The sequence below is a fragment of the Anas acuta genome, chromosome 23 (genome assembly GCF_963932015.1).
Source record: "Anas acuta chromosome 23, bAnaAcu1.1, whole genome shotgun sequence".
In the NCBI taxonomy this organism is placed as follows: domain Eukaryota; kingdom Metazoa; phylum Chordata; class Aves; order Anseriformes; family Anatidae; genus Anas; species Anas acuta.
This window is the reverse complement of record NC_089001.1, coordinates 7333169-7347475: the sequence shown is the minus strand read 5'-3', so window position 1 is coordinate 7347475 and position 14307 is coordinate 7333169. Positions and strand designations below refer to the sequence as shown.

General features: G+C 54.7%; 1 protein-coding gene across 1 annotated transcript; it reads left to right on the top strand.

Annotated features, from left to right (window-relative positions):
- The first annotated feature begins 217 nt into the window (after positions 1 to 217).
- Positions 218 to 13996, top strand: VSIG10L2 (V-set and immunoglobulin domain containing 10 like 2). Its single transcript, XM_068659055.1, is given in 11 exon segments — positions 218 to 236; positions 8579 to 9124; positions 9742 to 10026; positions 10420 to 11115; positions 11345 to 11610; positions 11613 to 12000; positions 12089 to 12391; positions 12784 to 12906; positions 12987 to 13011; positions 13094 to 13218; positions 13303 to 13996. Coding segments are annotated over 11 exon segments (2856 nt in total). The 3' UTR covers positions 13383 to 13996.
- The last annotated feature ends 311 nt before the right edge of the window (positions 13997 to 14307 follow it).

Below are 14307 nucleotides of genomic sequence, written 5' to 3'. Positions count from 1 at the left end.
CAAAAAAAAAAAAAAAATCACACACAAAAGGCATAAAAACTGATGAAACAAAGAGGAAATAACATCTTAAAAAATTCTCAGTGTTACAATCCAGCCCTTTTTCCTCAAAAATATCCCCCCAAAATATCCAGTTCTGCAAAGTGGCCACATCCTCGTCCTTTACAACGCTGGCTCAGTGGGTGGAGGTGCAGCAATTCCTGGTTGGGTGCTGGCCGCAATGGCTGGCGGTGACAAAGGTGGGTCCCGAGGGAGGCCGCGCACTGTCACTGTGCTTGCTGCATCCTGAGACTCGTTTTCCAGCAATGTTGCAGCAGTTTTTGTCAGAATTCAGCTGGAAATTTCCATCCTCCCTGCTGTCGATCAATCAGTCTTGCGAACTATTGTGAAGGTCTTGTGGTTTTGTTTGTTTGTTTGTCGGTTCGTTTGTTTTAACAAATGGGTTCAAAACACACTGAAGATTGAAGATTTTTAATGGGTTAGAAAATTTGGTTGCCGAGGTTTTAAGGCTATGGATGTGAGAGCTTGTGTAGATGACACATCACACTCGTGACAGCTGCTTGTCCTTGCAGAAGAGCTCAGCACGCCAGGAGCACTGGCCTTTTGGGGAAGAAAAGCTGCATTTTCCAGTTCAACAGCTCTTTGAAGCACTTTGCCATGAGAAAACCAGCACACTTCTGGGTGGTACAATGGATTTATATTTTCCCTTCCAATTTCATAATTAAAGCATTATGAAAATCTGACTATGTAAAGGTCTTGGTGAGTTTTATTTCATGTTGTTTTATTTTTTTCTGTTCTGTTCCATCCTGTTCCATCCTATCCTGTCCAGTCCTGTCCTGCCCTGTCCTATTCACTTTATTTTATGAAGTTAACCACATCCATGACATCCCCCAGGAACTTCTAGCTCCAACACCTTTGCTGTGCTAGCTTGCCCAGGGCTGATGCTGACTTCCCGGTGTGTCCCTGTCCCTGTAACCTCACCCTAGCACCTTTTTTAATTCTGGTCACAGTAGCCACTCCACCAGCAGTTGCACTGACAGAGTTTTTCTGTGAAACACTGTTTTGTTAAAGAAATCATTTACTGTTGAGAACCGGTCCTCTCCCACAGATCTTTCCTTCACTGGCCCACCAGAGTCCTTCAAGCAGTTTGCTGTTGAAGCAGAAACCAGCAAATGTCACCAGACATGGCCAAGGACATTGGTGCTTTCACCCAGCTGTACCGCACGCCTCCTGCACCCCATCATTTGTGCCTCATCTTTCTTCTGATCCCCAGGAGCACTTCCTGAGCACCTCCCAGAAACATTTGCAGGCAAAGGCATGCACTTCTGCATGTCACCAAATCCCTTTCCATTCATTATCTCACCTGTTTTTACTTCATTAGGAAGAACGAAGTTTTCTCCACCACTACATGGCTTTTTACCTTGCATAAGAAACCTCAAAAAAGGCTCCAAAACATGGATCATTAAGCTTAGGGAAATTTTGCGAAATAGTTGAGTATGTGCAGCATGATGCATCTCTGAAGAGACCAAAGCAGCTTGTCTCTGTCCTGGATGCTCATTGCTGGTCGTGGTGGCTCACGTCTTAAGGCACAATACACCGTTAGGGTAAGGGTTATGTAAATCTGTATTTCAAACAGCCTTCTTGACAATTTTGAATATTTATGGCCAAATTCTTGTCAGATCTCATTAGATCATTGTTGCTTTTACCCCATCATGTGGCTGACAAAGGTTTCCTTTGAGGAGAGAAGTGCCAGTTCTGCTTCTTCCTCACTGCCTGTCTGCACTGGCGTTGGCAGTTGCATCTTCAATATGCAGTTCGAGGACGGTGTAGCTACCACTAAGAAACACGATCTGTAAATCCACCTAACACAAAGCAGAGTGAGTCACAACAGCTGAAAGCAAGCAAACGAGCAAGGGCACCACTGCTGCCCCCGCCATGCTGTGAGCACAAGACCCCAGGACACCAAGCGCCTGGCATCCCACAGGCCCCTCTGACATGCACACCGTTTTATTTTCTCATTTTTCAGATAAAAATTCAATACAAATAGAAGAACCAACATTTTCTTCCTGCACTTCCTTTGGATACCAATGCTCTAGAAGATCTCTGGAGCAAACAATCTCCTTGCCCTGGCTTAAAGCTTTCCCTGAGCAACCAGAGACCATTCAGACACACTCCAAAAATCCTTGCAGAGAGCTGTGAGGGCTCTGGGAGAGCAGGGTTAAGAACGGAAAGAAAACCCCAGCTCAGTGCAGGAGGAGCTAAAGGACTGAGATGGAAGTTGAACCTGAGAAGAAGCAGGCTGGGATGAAGGTGTGTTAGTTATATTTTAGTTCTCACTGTTCTGCTCCCTTATTAATCAGCAATAAATTAACTAACCTTCCCTATGTCGAGCCTGTTTGGCCCATGATGGTAATTGTCCTTATCTCAGCCCATGAGCTTCTCCGTTGCATTTTCTCCCTCTGTGGGGACAGGGAGGAGAGAGTGGCGTGGTGGGCACCTGGTGGCCAGCCATGATCCACAAGGAGCCTTGCTGATGTGTCCCTGGGTCTTGAGCCAAGGCATCAACTGCAAAGGAATCCGTACAGATCTAAAAAGGCTATTTTTGTTAAAGGAGGTTTGAACTTTTCTACAGTTTAAAAATGCATTGGAATGGGAAAGAGAAGGTGGGAGATTTATCCCTGTTTCTGGAAAATGTTTACTGTAATTTACTGTAAATTTACAAATTTTAATGACTGACTTATCCAAAACAAGCTTTCCATAGTTGATATTAATCAAGGTAAAACAGTAATAGAACACAACCCTCTGCTATCTCGTAGGTTCAGAAGTTGTAAATAGAAGAGCTCACAAACATTTACATAGAAATCTATTTAAAGAGATCTCCAGCTGACATGGAAATCCTGACAGCACCCTAAGGTTGCTCTGAGTAGAACAAAACTCTTACAGCTTAAAAACTTGTATATGGAAATAAATGAAAAGAGACATGGCCAACCACACAAAATAGCATGTATGTAATCTACAAAATCTTTTGTAGTTTTCTTCTTTTCTTCTTTCTGTTTATTTATGTTAACCCCCACCAAAAAGCTATACTATATATCATAATGAAAATCTGTGAAGAAAGCAAATTTATTAAAAATGGGAGGACCAAAGCACATTCTTCTATCAACAAGTGGACAAGTGTAGCTGCTCTTCCTGGCCCAAACATCATGTTAACCTTTCATTCTGCAGTTAGCATCCCTGCCTCTCTCTCCAAAATTTTCTTCCATTCTCACCTTCATACTCAGGACTTCAAATTAGATCAACTAGAAACCACTGTCATAATCTACAAAATCTTTGATCTTCCGAGCAGATTTGTGTCTATGTCATACTTGTCTCCAAGGATATCAACAAAAAACAAGTGTGAGTTTTCGTATTAGATGCCTTAGCACCCCATAGCACATACCATGGTCTTGCCAGTGGTTTTCATGGCTTATATTTTTGCCTTTAAAAATTCCAGGGACATTGCAATACAAATTTGGTAGAAAAGTTTAAATGTATTATTTTTAGTACCCAAACCTCTCACGTACTCCTTGGCTACAGCAGGATTCCCTTCTCAACACTTCCAGTTGATCAGGTGTTTCAGGGCCAGTAGTTGTAACAGAATTAGCTTGTTACTAGTGGCTACCAGCATTTAAGATGCTGTATCGTTCAGCCCTTCCCAAAACAGATGTGAAAACACTCTTGTTAATACAAACTGCTATTGTAATTTTACAGACAACTCATAAACACATGGTGCATGGGAGGATATAAGTTGAATGCATAAGTGCTAGACTTTGTGCAGATTCCTAGTAGTGCAGGTCTGATGTTCCCAGAGTAATGAATTACCATTAACACTAATAAAGAATTTAACTGCAGTCATTTCCCCATCAAAAATACATGGTAGCCAAGAAAAACAATGAAAAAAAAATTAAACAGAGGTAAAAAAAAAATAATTAAAAAAAAAAAAATAATAAAAAAAAAAGATTAAGAGTCTAGTAGCTGGTCAAAGTCTCATCCCAAGTCCTGTCCTATTTACTGCAGCACCAGGCCACAGTGAGCTGCTGCAAACCACTTTCTTCTTTAGTTGTTCTATGTCCAGTCCAGAAGGAAAGACTGCACTGAGGGTTAAGGGAATACCCTGGTAAGAATGAATCAGTTAAACCAGAAAATCAATACACTACTACTTCTTGAAGGGTCATGCCTAGCAGCCACACCATTACGTCCCTTTAATCTTAGACCTGCAAACCTGCTCCCTCCCCTTGTCCTACTTCTCCCTAACCAAAAGAGGGGGCAAAAGCTCCACTGCAGCACCGGGAAGGAGCTTCGGTGGTAGGAGCCACCAGTGCAGAGCTCTCCAGCGGTTTTTTTTGGCTGTACTTTGTCCATCGCTGCCACTGAGCGTCATGACACAAGGACTGCACATGTCATGTGCTAATTCGGACTCCCCATTTTCTGCTGATTCTGCTTGCTCTTTTGACAAGAACAGCACATTTATTTTCCACAGCTGGTTGTACAGATAGGTTCCTAAGTTATGTGCTGCAGAAATTTCCCATGTGCTGGAAGGATTTACTCAGAGACATGTTTCTTGTTCATGCATTACGTTGAAATAGACAACTCAAGCAACCTCTTTGCTGGACAGGCACCCGCAAACAGTGAATCAAAATGTTCTGACGTACCACAGCATTCAAGCTACAAGAGAAAATAGGAGAAAAGAACCAGGTCAAATAACCATTATTATTGCTTTGTATTTGGTACAAAGCAGAAATACATTATGCTAGATTTTATTACAGACCTTATGAAAGTTTGCTTAAAGTCCTGCCAAGTTGACTTCTATAAACCTAATTCAAAAACTCCTTTATTGCATTAAATGTCAAGATTCTGAACACAAGAGCTAGATCTCCTTAAACAGATACACTTCAATTTGGTGGCAGCTTGTATTCCTTATATATGCAAAGATGAACTCCTCATACATGCAGCTATGCATCTTCTGGTGCTTCTAGATCAGTGCCACAGATCTTGAGTTTCCCAGTTTGCTTCTGAGATTGTTTAGGAAAAGAAGAACGAGTTCTACAGATTTCACAGGTTTCACGGGACAAAAAGGGATACCAAATTCTTGAACGGTATACAAAACTATCTTCTCTCTGCACCTTGTTACTAACACTCCTTTGATTTCTTCTAGCTAGTAAGGTTTGTACAGGAGACTTGACTTCATGAAGAACAGTGTGAACTAATTGCATTAGTGCCTAGTTGGCGTACGACCATGTACCTAGAGAAAACTGGAGGGTCTCAGGTTTTTCTGGCAGCTTCTTCATGTCTCTTTTCATACATTTATATATACAGGTTTTTAAGCCGTTCAATTACCTGGGAGATAGTGAAATCGAGGAAGTAATGGATTTTACAGTTTTATATATCTTTCTGCTGTTTCCTAGAACAAAAGCAGACTGGTAGGAAATTTCATGTATGGAATCATCCCAAACTTAGGCCCATTCTGCTAACCTTATCAAATGCTGGGTATGTACCCACTTACCCTCTCAGGGAGCGACAGGATTACCTCTGTTAGCTGTCCCCCTGGAAGCACCTGCCAAGGCTCCCTGGGGAGAACTCAGCCAGTCAATGGATGGGCTTCCTCCAAAGCTCTGAACGCAGGGACGCTGCGGGTCCCTGACTCTGCATGTTTGCATTCCCAGTGAACTGGGAATTTCATGAAGAGAGGAGGTAGGAAAGGAACACGGGTGTGAAGCAACGTTCCAGTATGTGTGGAATGCCAGTAGTGTGCATGTCACCACAAGGGTCATGTCACCAAGCCAGGTCCAGATGGGAACACACATTTAATTCTTCTCTATAGTGCAAGTTGCAGTACAAGCTACACTGCAGGTTACTTATTTCCTTATAATAGAATTAAGGATTTCTCATGTGGAAACTGCCATCCCTGCCACACCCTGTTGTACGATAATGCACGTTCCCCAGGATTTATTAATCATAGAGGGTTGCGCTGTATTGTGCATGTTAGGGCCTGTCATTATACAGCACAGCCACCTGAACGCTGGGAGGGTTACTGACACACTGAGAAGTACAACATGCTCTGCTAGTGGAGTCTGCCCAGGAGTTACATGGAGATATTCCATCTCCTAACCCTCTAGTGGGAAGATCAAAACCCAAATGTAAAGTGTCTCAAATCCTGTTCCTGAATCTTGGTGCAATCAAATTTGTAGCCACCATCATGAATGTAGCCCAAACTGTAGAATCTATGGGCAGTGCCAGCGTTGATGCAATTTTGGCCTTGTAAGAAGTATCAGGAATTTGCAAAGGTAGCATTCCAAAATCCGGTGGTATTGGATGTGGCATCAGCTTCTGAAGGTGGCATGTGCATATTGGGAAATACCACCTGTTGTACTTATGCTGATCAATCTGGACATATCTCCACCAACAGTCCCATCATTAAAGTCAAAAACCTTTCACAAAATTGGACAAACCAAGTGGAACACAGACATATTGGGGTAGCGACACAATTTGGAGGTTGGTTTGGGAATGCCACTAGGTCAATTTTGAACTGGGTCATTTTTGTCTTACTGCTATTTGAAATATTCATACATCAGCAAAACCGACTGTATGTTTTCTGTAGTCCCTGCTCTCTATGGAGGGTGAGTGGAAGAGGAGCCACGTCCCTTGCCCCCTCGTGTGATCAGTAGGTAATTTTGACAGCCTCCAGGGGCCTAAACACAGAGCATTAAATACCACCCGAAGGTGCAGCCTTTACAGAGCTTTTCTCACATTCAGTTGTGCTGGAAGGGCAGGGCACTCGGACGAGCTCCTGCAGTTAAGCTTTAACGGAGAAATCTCTGGTGAAAGCTGCTGCTAACTGCAGATACCTTGCATTTTAGCAAGTTCTCATTCTGCAGGGGCTTCAGCGGCAGCGTGGGAGCCTATTTTCTGCCCTGAGAGACCACCTGGTAGAGAAATTTAGGTTTTCCGATCGTGGCTCCTCGTTTTGGGTTAGGCCGTTTCCAAATGGGGGATGAGGCGATCGCTCGGGCTGGGTCCCGAGGGAGGCGTCCCCGTTACAGGGGGCACTCGGAACCCGCTCCCGGGCTCCGGGGGGGCTCCGGGGGGGCTCCGGGGGGGCTCCGGGGCCCGCTCCCCGCCTCGGCCCCCTCGTCCCGCCCGGCGGCGGAGCTCTCTGGAGGCCCGAGGCCGGGCTCCCCTCCGGGCCGCTGCCGGAGCCGGAGCCGGAGCCGGAGCCGGAGCCGGGGGCCGCTGTCCCGGCCCTCCCGGGACGGCCCCGAGCGGGCGGCCCCGGGGCTCGAACCGGCGGCGACACCGCCGGGAGGGGCGGGAGGAGGCCCCGCCCCGCGCCGCCGCCAGGGGGCGCCGCCCCTCCCCTGCTCCCGCCGCGCCCGCGCAGAAGCCGCCCGGGGCCCGGCCCTCAGGCCCCTCCCCGCCCCCCCCGAGCGGGCTGCGAGGCCCGGCGGGGCCCGCCAGGGGGCGGCGGGGCCTCGCGGCGGGGCCGCTGCCCCGAAGGCCGCCGGGCCCCCGCGGAGCGCTCGGAGCTGCCTCGGCCGCGGCTGCGGCTGCGGCTGCGGGGCTGGGCTCGTCCCGCGGGGCTGGGCTCGTCTGGCAGCGAGCCGCAGTGACACGGAATCAGAGCCACTCGTTAGAAGCCCCCGCAGATTTGTCCGCCCTGTCCCTGGGGTCCCCGTGAGGCCGCCGTGCCCACGGCTTCGTTCGGCCGGGGGCTGCCCCACAGCAAGGGGCACCATGAGGACGCCAGCACCACCCCACGATGCTGGGAAAGGCGGGATTTTTATGATTTTTATGATTTTTATGATTTTTATGATTTTTATCCCCTTCCCTCTCACCCCCAGCACTCTTCCTGTGCTGTTCTGCAGCAGAATCCGTGCCCCACGCCCCCTGCCCCTGCTCCCACATCCCCCAGCTATGGGGCTGGGCTGCAGATCTGCCCCGTGCTGCGATGGAGACACCAGCAGGAAAGATGAAAAAGATCAGGGGGCCAATTTAATTAATAATTGACTGTGGGGGAGTAATCAGGAACCCTTCTTTTGAGGAGCATGGCAGCTGCACACAGGGACAGGGCACAGTAGGATGTGGCGTCCCCCCCTCCACGCCACCTGCACCCCGACATCCTCCTGCTGTAGGGGCAGCCTCGCCGAGCCCCCCCCGGTGTCCCATTACTGTGCCGCCCCCCCCATCAATGTTTCATGGCTGGGGCTCGGCAAGGAGCTGGAGATGAAATATCAAACCCTGCTCTCAGCGTCGCGTCTGCTGGAGGATCAAAACCGATGTTTTTTTGCACGGGGGGGGGGGGGGGGGGGGGGGGGGGGTCACAGCTTGTTTTCCCCTCCTGTAGCTAGAAAATGAGAAGGGGGCTCAGGGGAGTGCCCACTGCTGAGGACACCCCTGCTGTGGGGGCAGGAGGCAACGCTGCCACTCCTGCCACGAGTGTGCCCGTCCTCATCCCTGGCACGGGAGTGGCCAGATTGCAGCGGCATTGGGTTTCTGCTGGTGGCTTGTTAATAACTAGGCTCATTAATAACTGATACCTAATCAGGGCCGGGACAGGGAAACCCAAGAGGAGGTCGGGGTGGGGAGCACAGCCCGCCATGGGGGGCTCAGGGCCAGGCATGGGGGGCTCCTGGCTGCTCTGCCTGCTGCCGGCGCTGGTGGCAGGTGGGTGGCCGGGGGTCCCCGGGGGGCCGGGCTGGGGGAGCCGCAGAGACCTGGCCAACTCGCTGCGCCTCTCGCCCAGCTCAGCCGCTGGACGCCGGTTCTGTGTCCTACGAGGAGCGGACGGTGACGGGGGTGCGGGGCCAGGCAGTGGAGCTGAGCTGCGGGCCCGCGGTGCCGGCGGTGGTCTTCTGGAGCTTCACGGCGGCAGGGAGCACCGGGCCGCCACAGGCGGTGGCAGTGGGCTCGGGCCTGGAGGCGATGGTGGCCCCCGGCGTGGGGGCGCTGGGTCAGGCCAGCCTGCTCAACGGCACGCTGGAGCTGCGGGAGCTGCGCACCGCCGCCGCCGGGCGCTTCTTCTGCCAGGGGCTCTTCCCAGAGCCCGGGAGGCTCCGCGTGGGATACGCCGCCGTGCTGCTGCGAGTCCTGGGTAAGTCACCCCCTGGCCCAGATGAGCCCCTCGCATGTGTCACCCCCACGGTGGGCTGGCAGATCATCCCCTCAGCCAGCAGCCGGACCGCGTGGTGCCCGCTGGTCACCACACCATGCAGTGGAGGCCGTGTAGCTGCGCATGAGGGTATCATGTCCTAACAGCCAGCACAGCACCCCACTAGCCAGCATCCTGCCCCAATAATCAGCATAGCGACCTGCTAGCCCACATAGCCCCCCACTAGCCAGCATAGCCCCCCACTAACCAGCATAGCACCCCACTAGCCAGCATAGGAGCTCACTAACCACTGAAGCACCCTGTTAACCAATGTAGCACCCCACTAGCCATCCCATCACCTTGACCACCAGGCCACATAGCACACCAGTAGCCACCTCCCATCTCCTTCTCCTGTCCAACCTGGCATCCTGCTAGCCAACATATTGGCTCATCCACCCATACTCACCCTCACCAGCCACTCTATCCCCTCACTGCTGGTTGTGGGTTATCTGAGTCAGAAAGGCCACCTCTGGTTGGGAAAGTGGGTTGTGGGGGCTCTGGGTGGGATCAGGAGCAAGGGGCTGGTGGCCTTGGGGCTGCTCACAACTGGGTACCCCCAGTGCCTGTCTCCAGGCCTTTTGTGCGGCTGACGGCGGCGGCAGCAGTGGAGGGGACAGAGGTGACCCTGATGTGTGCCGTGAGGGAGGGGACGGCGCCGCTCAGCTTCTCCTGGCAGCACCGGGAGCCCCGGGGGGGGGCCCTGGCAGCACCCATGGGGCTGGGGGGCTCTGGGGCAGAGCTGCGCCTGGCACCCGCCAACCGCAGCCACGCCGGCTGGTACGTCTGCACGGCCCGCAACGAGGTCAACAACCGCAGCAGCGAGCCTGTCTACCTCGACATTATCTGTGAGTGTGACATGGGTTTGGCCCCATTTCCCCAGGGGGCCCCAAGGTGGGGGGCTTGGCCGTAGGGGCAGCCCCAAGACTGGAGATGCCGCTGTAATGCATCCATGGCCACCGTGGTGCCTCCAGGGCCACTGTGCACCCTGCTGCTGTGATGCCTCCCTGGCCACCATACCACCAACACACACCCATAGCCACCGTGCCACCAAGCTGTGTCCATGGCCACCACATGGCCACCACGCAGCACAGGACGTCCATGGGCACCGTGGCGTGCTTGCAGCCACCACACGGCACCATTTCTAAGGAGGCTCCCCTAGAAGCAGGAGGATGCCCCAGATGGGGCTGCATCCCCTCAGCAGCAAGTCCCCACAGCTCAGGGGCCCCATGTCCCCACAGATGGCCCCGACGAGCCAGCCATCAGCATGGAGCCCTTTTCCCCCGAGCAGGGGGGCTTCTCCGCGGGCGAGCGGGAGGACGTGGTGCTGAGCTGCCTGGCACCCTCCAACCCCCCCAGCCGCTACATCTGGCTCCACAACGGCTCCCAGGTCCACACCGGGCAGACTTTTGTCATCGCTGCCATTGCCCGGGGACAGGCAGGCACCTACACCTGCCTGGCCGAAAACACCCACCTCCAAACCCGCACCCAGGCCACCATCATCCTCACTGTCTACTGTAAGTACCTCCAGGGGCAGCCCTGGACCAACGTGGAGAAGAGGCAGTGCCCGGAGAGGACATGGGTGCGAGGGGCAAGTTGGGGAGATAAAAGTGGGGGGAGAACCCTGGCCATGATGTCCCCCCCGCCCTGTGCAGATCCGCCGGCTGGGAGCCCCAGCTGCTCTGCCTTGGCCACCGCTGACCTGCGGGATGTTGCCCTGCGGTGCCGCTGGCCGGGGGGCTTCCCCCCAGCCCAGCTGCGCTGGGTGGGCCCCGGGGAGGAGGAAGAGGAGGAGGAGGAAGAGGAGGTGGCAGGGCCAAGCTTTTCCATGGCCACCAACATCCGTCCAGGGGTGACCACAAGGAACGGCAGCTCCTTCGCCTGCCTGGCCACCCACCCCACGCTGCGGGAGGGGGCCATGTGCAGGACCACCCTGTGTGAGTGCAAACTGGTCCCCAACACCCCGACATCCCCCTAAAACACGTCCCTTGCCCTCCCCCCCGCCTTCAACCCATGTGCCACAGCCATGCCACAGGGCAAACGTGCCCCACAGCTGGGCGATCCCCAAAGCAGTCCCATGGTGGCTGCCCCTTCCTTGCTCCCAAAGGGGATGAAGCTGGGCGGGGATCGCCCAGTGCCACCCCCCAACGCCTTTCTGTCTCCCAGGGGTCCCAGCTGGCAGCCCTGCCTGCACGGCTGTGGCCAGCAAGCATGATGAGTTCGTGATGCTGCGGTGCCGCTGGGAGGGGGGCATGCCACCGGCCACCCTGCGCTGGTGGGACAGCCGGGGTGAGGCGCTGGGTGTCCCCATGCCCTCGGCTGCTGTCCTTGTGCTGAGCGCTGACGCCAGCCTAGGGGGCCAAGACTTCATCTGCGTGGCCACCCACCCACTGCGGGTGGCTGCTGCTCAGTGTCACCTCCGGCTTGGTAAGGCGGGATGTCCCCACGCGCTGTCCCCAGCGGCGCTGCAGCACGCCACGCCGGCAGCTTGCACAGCCCCAGTGTCTCCGTGCCCTCTCGCTGTGCAGACATCCCCAAGCTGGAGGTGGAGCGGAGCGAGGTGGCGGTGCTGGAGGGTGGTGAGGCGCGGCTGGCGTGCCGGTGGTGCGGTGTCACCCAGCTGGGTGCCGAAATGGTCTGGTACGACCCCCAGGAGCGGGAGGTGCCACCGGGCATGGCTAAGTACTGGCTGGAGCAGGATGAAGCGTGGGCCAACCTCACTGTACGGGATGCCGAGTGGCCGGGGGATGGTGGGACCTACCGCTGCACTGCAGCCAACGCCGTGGGCACCACCAGCCTCCCCGTCCACCTCCGTGTAGACCGTGAGTCTGGGGGAGGGGGTGGCACCGGAGGGGTCCCCAGGGCGGACTGGGGACGAGCCCATCCCTGCTGGGTGCCATTTCGCTGCAGGGTACCCAGCCCCTCCCAACGTCACCATCAGCAAGCTGCGGTACACGCGGGCACGAACTGAGGTGCGGCTGGAGTGGCGGACGCAGGGCACGGGCAACCTCACCGGCTTCGTGGTGCAGCGGCGGCAGGCAAAGAAGCCCCAGCGCCGGGCCCCCGGCCCCTGGGAAACAGCCGCCGGTGACATCGAGCCCCACTCCCGTGACCGGCGCCTGGGGGGGCTGGACCCCACTGTGGTCTATGCCTTCCGCGTCCTGGCTGTCAACCACCGCACGGCCGGGCACCCCTCTGAGGTGCAGACGCCAGGTGAAGTGGGAAAGGGCATGTGGGAAAGTGCATCCAACCTCCTCCGGCATCCCCTCTGGAGCGGCCACATGGTGTCAGACATCAGTAGGGGCTGGAAAAACATCCCAGGGGCTGTCTCCCTACCGGGAGAGCAGGGATTAAGTGGAGAAAGGCAGCATTTGCATCCAAGCGTGAGCAGCCATCAGTAGGTTTCAGAGTAAACAGGTGCAGGCTTCCATCTCTCTCCACCTCCGAGGCTCTGCCAGTCCTTGCGCTGGGGTGCCTGGTGCCCACCTTGCTCACTCCTGTCCCCCTGCACACCTTGCACCCGTGCACTGTCCCTGCTGCCCCTCACCTCGTTACCTTAATTGCCCCTAGCAGGGACAAGCTGACAGGTAGCCGCTCTCTTCCAGCTGAGCCTCCCTTCGAGGCACTCCCCGCAGTGACGGGGGCGGCGGTGGTGGGGATGCTGGTGGCCACTGCGGTGTCTCTGCTGGCTGTGCGCTGCGTCGCCCGCCACCGGGACAACCTGCCACGTGAGTGCCGGGGGGGAGGCTCGGCAGGGCACCCGGGGCAGTGGAAGGGCCCCCAACGCCCTCACCTCGTGTATTCCCAGGGCTGCACAACCTACTCTTCCACACGTGAGTGTCCCAACCCCCTTGCCCTGGTGCCCAGCTCTCACTGTGCTCACCTGGCCCCGGGTGAGAGCCTCGTGCCCCCCAGGGCCAGCCCTGAAGCCCCAGAGATCCCCAGCACAACCGAGGATGCTCCAGGAGCCACAAACAGGGAGGACAGAGCAGAACAGGGACAGGGAGATGCAGGTGGCCCCAGCACAACAGCCTCATCAGGTACTGGTGCCCACGGGGCCAGATGAGAGTGCAGCCACCAGCTGAGGGGGCTGTCACCAAGGCTCCCCCATCCCACCCTTGCAGAGCCTCTCTCAGCCCTGCCAGATGCTGCTGCTGCCGACCTGCCGGTTGATGTCCCCATCGTGGTGATGGCCACGCCATGAGCCTGGCTTAACCTCACCCCAGGGGCTTCTCCCAGTTGCTTCCTTTCCTTCAGTTTGATGCTGGGGACAAGCTCAGGTCTGGCAAAAGCACCAGTGCCCACCCCGATCCCTGCAGCATCTCCGGGGACAGACCCCAGTGAGAGCCGCAGGGGCTCAGCCCCCTCCTCGTGTGCTGCCCAGGCTGTACCTTACTCATTTCATTGCGTCAATAAAGCTGGAAGGGTGCATGGGTTTGTGCCAGGCAGCCACTGCAGCAAGCACGGAGGGGATGTGTTTTGGAAAAACCTGACGGGAGGGGGCTGGTGATGAGAAGCAGGGGTCGCATGAGCAAGGCTGCGGGTGTCGGGCACCAGTGAAGGAGTCGGGCTCTCAGCCCTCGTGCTTTTCTCGGAAGTGCCCAGTGGCCGGGTGCTGCTTCACACACAGAAAACCTTCCTTTGTGTCCCGCCCGGATACACGCTCCCTCCTCCCATAACGCGGACTGTCATAAAAATTTTGGCTGGCGGAGACAGATTGGGTTGCAGTGCAGAGGGCTGCTGGCGAGGAGCCACAGAGGAAATTCTTTGGGCTGCTTTAATGTGCTTCGACACGAACTGCCAACGTGCAAACAAGTGAGCCAAGGCCTGGTTTTGCTTCTTTATAGTGTTTAAGAAGATGGTGAGGAAGATCCATAATTTTTCCCTTCCCCCTCCTGCCCTACAGGGAAGGGAAGGGAAGGGAAGGGAAGGGAAGGGAAGGGAAGGGAAGGGAAGGGAAGGGAAGGGAAGGGAAGGGAAGGGAAGGGAAGGGAAGGGAAGGGAAGGGAAGGGAAGGGAAGGGAAGGGAAGGGAAGGGAAGGCTTTTCTCTCCTGGATAGTGCTGAGGGCTGACAAAACCACAATAGATACAAGGTCTTGAAGCATTATTGGGGCTGCTAAAGAGGAAG